The 10,173-nt window shown below is 35.9% G+C and overlaps 1 protein-coding gene across 2 annotated transcripts; it reads left to right on the top strand.

The window, feature by feature from the left end:
• The first annotated feature begins 243 nt into the window (after positions 1 to 243).
• LOC145590981 (uncharacterized) lies at positions 244 to 10,171 on the top strand. Of its 2 annotated transcripts, XM_081647367.1 has the most exons (15): positions 244 to 508; positions 1,204 to 1,547; positions 1,687 to 1,807; positions 1,904 to 2,021; positions 2,417 to 2,505; positions 3,129 to 3,197; positions 5,466 to 5,534; positions 5,639 to 5,719; positions 5,795 to 5,914; positions 6,028 to 6,102; positions 6,477 to 6,557; positions 8,255 to 8,328; positions 8,419 to 8,479; positions 8,752 to 8,807; positions 9,697 to 10,171. In XM_081647367.1, the coding sequence occupies exons 1-15, from the start codon at positions 413 to 415 to the stop codon at positions 9,779 to 9,781; spliced, it is 1,539 nt and encodes a 512-aa protein (XP_081503493.1). In that variant the 5' UTR covers positions 244 to 412; the 3' UTR covers positions 9,782 to 10,171. The 2 variants fall into 2 exon arrangements, 1 of the variants encoding a protein (XP_081503493.1); XR_014102221.1 differs by lacking the exon at positions 8,255 to 8,328 and having other exon boundaries at positions 9,697 to 9,774.
• Positions 10,172 to 10,173: the final 2 nt, after the last annotated feature.

The raw sequence follows: 10,173 nt of genomic DNA, 5'->3' as shown, positions 1-10,173 counted from the left end.
GTCTCTTAAGCTTTGGTCTAGCCAGGTAGTTGAAGAGTGGATCAACTAATGAAAGCATAATGATTAAAGCTTGAACTAGTCGAGTTTCGTCTTGTGTTTACTTTCTTATTTGAAAGGTTTAAATGGATTGATTTCTTGGTATTCGAGTAATGGTGGATAGGATTACCGAACCATCTGAATAGACCACGATAAATGTTACTCGAACTAGTTTTGAAAAATTCATATCAAAAGAAAAAAAAAAAAAAAAAAAAAAAGAACATTATTCTCTCTCTACCGAAAGTTAAAAAAAAAAATCAGCCGACTTTCTCCTGTGGGCAACTGGGCGGGTGTTTTCTCTGGTTCGAGTGCTACTTCCTGCCGCCATTGCAATTCAACTTATTTTCTCTCTCTTCCGTTTTTCTCTTCTCCATCTATGGCGGTCAACAACGCTGACGAGGAGCTCCGCCTGCTCGACGACGTCTTGCGCTCGCTACCTCCGCCGGCAGTGAATTATCTCCTAACCCTCCGAGTACGAATTTTTCTTCTCTTTAATATGAATTCCTTGAATTGATTTAGCTGTATTATTTTAACTGTTAACTTTCACTAATCATTAATTAATTATGTCAATTTTTTGATGTGAAAAACTTAATTTTTGAGGAGAATATAGAAAACAGTGATTGTAGAGAATACTTCATTGTGCAATTGATTTTAAAATTTTAAGTTCTGACGTTGTTTCATTTTGAAATTAATCTATTTAATTTCAATTTGATGAAATTTGTTTGGACATTAGTTTATATTATACATGTTGTATTGCATTAATGAAGTGATTGGTGTACTGCAATTGATTTATGTTCTCACATTATTTCATTTTAGAAATATTCTATTTAATTATAATTTGATGAAATTTGTTTGGGCATTAGTTTACATTATACAAGAGTATTGCACTATTGAAGTGACTGGTGTAGTGTTAGGCTAAATATGTGTCAGCAAATTGAGTTCCCGTGTACATTATTAACTAAACGCGAACTAGGTGATTCTGGGTTAGTGATAGATTGGCATCTTTTTTGTTGTCACATTGGTATTTAGGGGGAGAAGATTTTATTTAAGCGCGCTTTTTCTTCCAATTTTAATGATTTTTGGACCTTCAAATTTCTATGTCCTATTTATCTGAATATGTCATGTATTTGCCTATAATAAATTAGTGATATATGGCGGTATTTGCAGGTCTGTCCGCAGTGTATCCTTCGATTATTTGGTAAATATGGACCAATTTACACCCACTATTCCCGAATCTCTACTATATTGTCGGAAGTTGTTGCACATCAACCTAGCTCCGATGACCCTGTGTTGAAAGAGTCTGCCAATGAGGATGGTATTTGCAGTGTTTGTTTTGGGATTCTGCAGTACATTTGTGTGGATGAGAAACAAGCATTGGTGAACAGGGGTTGTGCCAATGACTTTGCTGCATTAATCTATGAACTGGTGAAAAAGGAAGATCATCAAGCAGATAGCTTTTCTCTTGAAGTCTCTATACCACCAATAATTGTGGAGAACGAAAATGCTGTCAGGTTATCGGTCTAACTGGCTCTAGTTGACATTTCATCATTATATGGTTTTTAAATGAAACTGGCTCTTCACTTTCATTTATGATCTTATGCATAAACCTTTCAGATTTTATGTGATTTAATTGTTTTTATTGATGTGTAGGCTATCTATGAAACAGAAGTACAGTTCTGAGGAATGGTTTCAAGAAACACTCCAGTCTGAAGCCATTTCAGTCAAGGATTCCCTGAAGCTACCTATAATAGAGCCTCTTGAAACGTTGTTGGTAAGTAGGACTGCTCTGTTTGGTGAACTTGTATAATTTGAAGCACTGTATATTTCTCTACCAAGGTTGCTATGTTTAAGCTGTGAGGTTGCACAGGGTGTCAAATCTGGTTCAAGCTCTTTCCGTGTTCGGTTGACTTATACATCTTCAGAAATGCCAATAAAGACTTATAATGGAAAAGTAAATAACCAAGGCAGCAAGAAGCGGAAAACAGGCAAGTTCCTTTTCCACTCATTTCATCTGTACATCTGTTTGCATTTTGTTGTTGTCTCTAAAAGTGGTTACCTTTTGAGCTTTCAAGGTGAGAATGAAGCTTGGAGAGTTTTTTTTTTTTTTTTTTTTTTTTTTTTTTTTTTTTTTTTGTGTGTGTGTGTGTGTGTGTGTGTGTGTGTGTGTGTGTGTGTGTGTGTGCGCGCGCGTGTGTTGTTGTTGTTGTTGTTATTTGCCTAGGCCTTTGAAGATCGAACACTGAAGATCACATTAAAATTTGCTGAATGGCATAATTTGCTGCATATAACTTAAATGTTTATTATCATTGCTATTGTTTTCATGGAATACTCGGTGATCATTTGTGCCTTCACTATTGAAATAGTCTATTTGTTGGAACAGGAAGGTCTGAAACTACTGAGAATGATTTCGATTTGAAGCAATCTTTAAAAAATTTGCTAGAAGCAAAACCCTTCAGACCATCAGAGAAGGTGAGTTTTTTTCTTTCGTATTCACACTTGATGATATATGTGTATGTTGCTTGGTATTCAATAAAAAAGATGTTAGAGTTCTTGTATCCAGTCTCTTCCAGAATGGACTTGTTTTATGTTACTTTCCTACTTGTTGTAGCATATGTCTCACTTAAGGCATAACACATTGAATTACTTTGTTGTCTCTAAAAGATGTTAGAGTTCTTGTATCCAGTCTCCAATCAATGTAGCAGATTCAGAAGGAAAAGCATTATTACAAAATTGCTGCCAGCTTTTATTGGACTTACAACTGAAAACTATGCTTTTCTAAAATCTGAAGTTGACATCATGCATTACCTTTAAGTTTAACATTGTCTTACTGTCTGAGCTGTTATGCTTACAATTTCTTTTGTATACCTGGGTTTCCAGTCTGTGGTTGTTCCTAGAGATAGGTAAACTCATACCCAATTTTTTATAGAAGGAGAAATTATGACTGTTTTAGAAGGTGCATGAGACTTTGAAAACTTGTGCGTGGGTGTACCTGTCTCTTGTTAGATCTGGTGTATGTGTATCATAGACAATTATTTCAATGGCCTAGTTTATGTTCAGAATTTAGGAAAATAACTTGTTTTTTTAAACCTTAGATATCAGCTTGCAGCTTGGAGGTTCTTTGTTCCAGTTCACCTATCTATATTGGAGGTAGATACTTAAAGGTATAATATACTAATTTGCATGTTCTCAATATGTTTACTTTGGTATCATTAAAAATTTAGCATCTGATATCTTTTTATTTTGGTTTCTTTGGTTTTATTTCTTCATATACATAATGCCTTGCTTAAGTTGGCTTCAAAAATACAGCCTAAACCAAAACAAATGAAAACAACATTTATTGGATTCTTCACCGGCTAGATAATCTGTGTAATCATTTAGATATTTTGAGATTAGTCGGTCTTATTACCATATGTCTCTACAATTAATATTAAGGCTACAAGATTACCCAATTAGGCATAGCAGATGACACTCATTAGCCTAATTTTGGTGTGAGTATGATAATTTCAATGCTATTGTCTTGACGAATTACTTTTTATGCAATCCACCAAGGCTGTTTTTCTTGCTTAGGGTTTTAGGTGCGTTTAATGGAATTTCTAAAATCATATTCTTAACACCTAAACGGATCACATGCATAAATTATATGAAACATGGAATGAATTAGAAATACAATCGTTGATGCATGATTCCAATGCTACCTTCAATCTCTTGCTTGGAGATTAGAGCCTCAAACGTTGCTCCTCTATTGTTGATCCACTAAGCCCATGGTGTGTTTGCTTTGGTAGGTCACTTATTGTGTGACCTCATAGGATGTCCTCAATGCAATTACTAAATATAACAAGGTTCATTGAGGAGATAATTAATACTGTATTTTAGGTGGTCAATGTCTTACTAGAGACCAGAACAATTATGATTTGTGAACTAAAAAGACTACTAATTTTTGAATCCTATGAGGTCACACAATAAGTGATGGATTGAAGCAAACACACCAAGCCCTAGATAAATAATAAGATAATATATCTAGGGATAAGTGTGAGAGGTGCAGTAAAATTATTCCACAACAAATTGAACGTAATATTTCTGTCCTACTCCTACCCCTCCCCCCCACCCAAAGCAAGGTAAATATGTATATCCTTGTTATTTGCGAACTAGCATTCATGGAGATTCAATCTGCGTTTGTGGACTAACAATAGAGTAGCAATATTTGAGTCTCTAATTTCCAAGCAAGAGGTTGAAGGTAGCACTGAAAGCACACATCAAATATTTATAATCGAATTTATAATTCGCATTACTTTTATGCATGCGATCTTTAGGTGTTAAGAATATGATTTGAGAAAGAGCGAGCGAGCGAGAGAGAGATATTATATTTATGTGCAACGATTTTAATTCGATGTGTATATCAGTATATGTTTCAAATGTTACCTGTACATCAGTTGAAAATATATGTATAGTGAGTGATTTTTTTGCACATTTATCCTTCTTCTCATTGGATCCTAACCTTATATATATGCCTTAGATCTTACTGTCAAGATTTAAAGCATCTCCATATTTTTTTTCCTCATTTACTCCTTTGGCCATCCTCTTAACCTCCTCTGGTGTTTTTTTTCTCCTGTTTTTTCTTCCCTACATCAACTTAAAGTTCTCATGACCACCATCAGCTCGACAGCAGTGATGAACTTGATGATAACACTTCCACTGCTGATAAATTGGTTGTGGATCCCTTAGCTCCTTTCCCTCCGACATCAATGAATCTCATTTCTCTTGGCATTAATTATAATTGTCACGACAAATCTCTAGCTTTGATATTTTCCGATAAGCTCTTTAATTATTTTTGTTAAATGGTCTTTCACACATTAAATTAAACTAGTCATTTATTCATTGAGTCTAGGTATTGGATTACATACAGTGCAGCAAGCTTTATATGACATCTCTTTTCTATTATTTATTGTTCAGTTTGGTTGAAATATCTTTTCACAATCTTGATGTACCTAAGTTGTGTATTTGATGTATTTTTAATGGTTATTTGATGTAGTCTCAATAATGCCTCAATGTATTTGCAGTAATTACTTTATAATACTTATATGATGAATCTGTCATGTTTATGTGATTTATCCATAATATGTGATGTAATTTTTTTTTTTTTGGTTAAAATACTTGATGTATCTAATTGCTTCTCACCTTTCTCACTGGATCCTATCTTAAGCAGAATATGTCATGCCTACTTTTTGCTTCAGCCCTCATGTGCACATAAAATTATGGTGTCCAATATATAATCGTGAAAGCTATGGCATCCAATCATTGGTTATAATATTATCATGTAATATTGGTTTTAAAGTCTATCTGTGAGCTCATAGTTATGTAGAAGAAGCAGCTTAGATACCTGGACTTCCTTAGATTGGTGTGGGATTCATGCTTTATACATTGTATTGCAGTACTCTAGACATGTGAGTCAGTCACGATGGATTATTGATGATGAAAGAATGGGAGAAGCATCCGTTGAGGTACTACCTGGATGGCTATTTTGCTATACGAAATGTTTACTTTTTTTTTTTTTCCCTGTGAAGAGTTGACAGCTGATCTATGAAAGCCTTTCTGTAATTTCTAGGAGATTGTGGGAAATAGCATTCTTCCGTTGTGTAGGGGCGATAATTACAAGTTTCATGCTGCTGGCAGAGAAGACATAGATGTACTGAGCATGTGAGTTCTTGTGTTTGATGTAACTTTATGAATTATTATTTTTATTTACTCTTGCAAATTTCAGGTTCGAATGTTGGGCTCTGGACGTCCTTTCTTACTTGAAATTCAAAATCCCCGAATTTTGCCATCAGAATTGTCACTGAAAGAGATGGAAATGAAAATTAATAGTTTGGAAGGAAAATTGGTAAGAGAGGACCAAGCTTCTTGTAATGCTTTCATTTCCTCTATATCATTTTGGGGTATAGACTTCTTTCGGTTCTGTTTGAGACCTTTGAGTATATCTCATTTGTTACTTAGGTGAAGGTAAAAAACCTTAAAGTTGTTGATGAACAAGTTTGGACCCTAATGCGTGAAGGTGAAGCAGAGAAGCAGGTTATCCTCAGTTAAACCAATTATATATATTTAAATATAAGTTTTTTGTTACTCCTTCCGTCCCTTATACTCCCTCCATCTCTTTTTGTTTTTCCCATTTTGATGGATAATATCTTACAAAAAAGGTCAAAGTAGGAACATGTAGAGATGTAGGGAGTAAATTGCAATCTATTCCTCTTTGGGATGTCCCTATTTATTGCAACATATTAAGTACATCTTTGGCAAGTTTTGTCTCTATTTTTTCCCTAAAGTTGGGACTCCCACCCACGTACCCGAGTTTTCTGTGCTTTATTTCTCACTTTCTATAATCTTTTTCATTTCCCTATTTTACTTTGACTCCTTAAAAATGTTTCGATACTATTTCTTTTATGCAGAAGCAATATACAGCCCTAGTGTGGATTTCTCGTCAACTTGAGGATAAAGACTTGGTGACTTTATCTTTACTTAAAGATTTGGTGAGTTTCTGTTGAATATTATATCACCTCACTTTTCTTAGTTTAATTTTTTTTTTTTTTTGACATAGTTGGTTGTTATACAGCATGTTACATCATTTACAGTTGTTTCACAATTATGTATAAGTGAGCTACTAATTCATTGGAAAATCAATTACAATGTCTTTGGTTCGCAATAATGGAGGTGAGGGGAAGGAATGAGTGGGCTTGCATTATCCTTCCCATCCAATAGTATAAGGATTTTGGTTTATTAAAAGGCTATGGAAAATGAATCTTTCAAATTCAATTCCTCTCACTTCCTCACCCCATATTCATACACTGGAAAATAGATCAACTATCCCTCATTTCCTCCACTTCCTTCTAAATCCATCATCCACACTATTATCCAGGAAAATTGTTTTGGAAAAGTAGCTGCCTGAAAAGTACGCTTTTGGATAATGATTGGAGGTTTACCTGTCATAGTTTTCTTCCACTTAGATAGAATGCTATGTATATGTTTCCACACATTTGAATGGCCATAACTCATCTATTATAAACTTTATGAGCAAGCGCCTTGTCACGAGACAAATGCAAATACCCCCATTTCCGTTGCTAGATCCTAGACTTCCCCATATGCACAACAAGCTAATAAATAAAGGAAACAACATGCAATGGCACTAACCTGTACCAAAAACACATGCATCAGTTAGGTATGAGATTGCCTCATATGGGACTTGCTGTGACGCCAGTGACGGGCATCGGGGAAACTATCAGCACGTGACAAGCTCCCCCACCTAAGCCACAAACGCCCTCGTTGTGGCGCTTTGAGGTTAGCTCCACGTTGCTTTCCAACGTACAACACGTCACTTGGCCGCTCTCGTAAACACAAGTGACATGTATCCAACACGCTTGCCCAATGATTTAGCCAAATGCTAGCACATTTGGGTCCCCTTAGCACCACAACGTGACTCCTCTTCAAAACCCTACTTGTTGCCGCTTGTTCGTGTTTCTACACATCGTCCTTTCCCTGATCGCTCAACATGTCCCCCTTGAATTGGTTCTGTCCATGTATTATTTATGAACATAACCCTCCCTATTAAGCTCGCTCACCTACCCCTATGGCTGACGCACCATCCACGCCGCCAAGCACTCCCAACTCTGACAGCCTTTTATACCCATGCCAGGTCGTGGCGAATCCCTTGCACCACAGTTGAGAATGGTGGACCTCCTTGATGGTCTCCTTGATGGTGAATGGAACCTCCCTATTTGAACGATGTTGAGAAGGCTCTGAAACCCCACATATCACAGGACGCCCACTGATTGCCCATGCAGCGCTTAAATCCCTGCCTTCCCCATGTGCGCAACAAGCTAATAAATAGAGGAAACAACACGCAATGACGCTAACCTGCACCACAAACACAATCATTAGTAAGGCATAGGCACGCAAGCATAGGAGGTTGCCTCATATGGGACTTGTTGCGTATGCATATAACTGATCTATGATACAGAGAGTGTATTTTCATCCTGCTTTTTGTACTGAAATATATATAAGTGGCTTACTTTTTTATGGGTATCATGGATGAAAATGCCTATTATATGTTGGTCATTATTTTGGGAGTTAGTTATTGCTATATTCATTCTTAATTTGCCTGAACATTGTCACTGGTCTTTGGTGGTAACTGTGCAACTAATTATAATTTCTCCGTTTTCTTATTGAGTAGAAATTATCACAGAGAACCCCAGTGAGGGTACTCCATCGTCGAAGTCCTCTAGAACGTGAAAAGATAATTCATTCGTAAAACTCCTGACTCAACTTGGTTTCGTGGTGTTTTTTCTCATCCTGAATATCTTCTCCTCTTTTCATATTAATCTTTTTTAATAACAGGATAAATATTGAGAAGATGTCCGGAAGTACCCAGTATTTCCTCCTCCATCTCTGCACACAGGTACTTCCCATGGCTATTCATTGACCTATTTGAACTATCAATTTTTTGATTCTTTGATCTGGGAGTCATAAAGGGTAAATCCTTTACTTTTAATTTTTTATTTTATTTTATTTTTTTATTATTTTTTAAGAATGGTGGATCACTTTTGCACACTTCAACTAGGGTATGGTGCAAGTGTAAACAAATATGTCTGAAAATTGCTGTCCAAGTAAAAGGTTATCAGCCTTCTGAACTATTATTTGGAAAACAGTAATACAAAGTCTTAATTGCAGGCTGGAACATACATCAAGGAATTTGTCCATGGAGATCTTGGGCGCACTTATCCAAGGTATGCTGATAATTGTCTTCCCATTTTTTTAACTTATTTATTCTATGTATAGTTTTCTTGTCTTTGTTTGGATGAATATGTGAACTGTCGGATTCCTTTTCAGTCCTGTTTAAAAATAATTTTTTGCTTGGTAGAGCCGAGATAAGGGGAAATCCTAATACCATGCTAGATACTCTCTCCATATTTTTGTTCGTCCTCTTCTCATTTTTTGTAACCCACTTATGCCAATTTTGGTTTCTTTACTTTTTAATCTGCTTCATCCACCTTTCTCCTCTCTATAACTTTATTCACCTTTCTCTTACACCTTCAATCATTTTAGTTCTCCTCTTACTTTATCCACCTTTTTTCCTGCACCCAAATTTACTAACTTGGTCTAGGAATCTACAACACACACACACACTAGATGAGGACAGAGAGAGAGAGAGAGAGGGGGGGGGGGGGATGGGGTGGTCAGTAATTGGGAAAAAAGGTGATGGAAGATATGAACTGGGGGAGAGACACAGAAATGATCCTGGATTTAGACTAAAGTGGCATGTTGGCATTGGGCCAGTAAAGAAGAGAAGACGTATAATAACAACCTTGTCGGAGAAACAAGTTTCTATGTGTGTGTTATTATTAAGTTATTATCAATTGGGAAAAAAGAAAACTGTGATCTTGGGCCATCATATAATTTCTTGAAGGCTGATCAAAGCCATCTAAGAATAGGATCGATTATACACAATGAAGCAAATTGTTCTTTACTTTCTTTTATATTGTGATACAATGGAGTATTATTTACTCCCAAACTGGATAACCTGACAGACCGACAGTCATTTTCTTTCACTTGAGTTAGACCTTTGTTTCAATGCCTCAGATTTGTGTTACAATGTGTTTTACTCTTCTGCTGTAGCCTTGGTTCGATTCTGGGTTGTAGAGCAGAGATTCTCCAGCTTGATGTAACAGATGTGAAGATGGACTGTTTCCTGACTAAATGAAGATATGGTTTTCAATATTTGGAACAAACTCATCATCTTAAGTACTTCCACAACCAATGGTGACCAGTCAGGCAGTCAGACCGATTAATAATTTTTAGTTGGCAGAGAAATTTTGGGGTTTAGGGTGACTCAGGGTGCAGTGGCTCTATTCTTTTTTTTTTATTTTTTTTTTTATTTTTTTTTTTTGTAAAAAAACTTTTTTTGTTAATCAGTTATGGACGATATGGAGTAGAGAATAGATTCTGCAATTACAGTATCTGATTCAAAGGGTCTCTGTTCGTATGAAATGTATCGATTCAAGATAGCCCTTCTTGATCACATATGCATAATTGATAATATTGTATCAGAATCATATGCGTAATTGCATATTATATTATCAATCAATTTTGCGT

Source organism: Chenopodium album, chromosome 18 (genome assembly GCF_948465745.1).
Source record: "Chenopodium album chromosome 18, dcCheAlbu1.1, whole genome shotgun sequence".
NCBI classification, from domain to species: Eukaryota; Viridiplantae; Streptophyta; class Magnoliopsida; order Caryophyllales; family Amaranthaceae; genus Chenopodium; species Chenopodium album.
This window is presented reverse-complemented; position numbering and strand designations above follow the sequence as displayed.

Coding starts and splice junctions, on each gene's coding strand:
- LOC145590981 (XM_081647367.1), top strand. CDS start 413: ATGGCGGTCAACAACGCTGACGAGGAGCTCCGCCTGCTCGACGACGTC. Junction 1,808..1,903: donor AGCCTCTTGAAACGTTGTTG/GTAAGTAGGACT, acceptor GAGGTTGCACAG/GGTGTCAAATCTGGTTCAAG. Junction 8,480..8,751: donor TCCTCCATCTCTGCACACAG/GTACTTCCCATG, acceptor TCTTAATTGCAG/GCTGGAACATACATCAAGGA.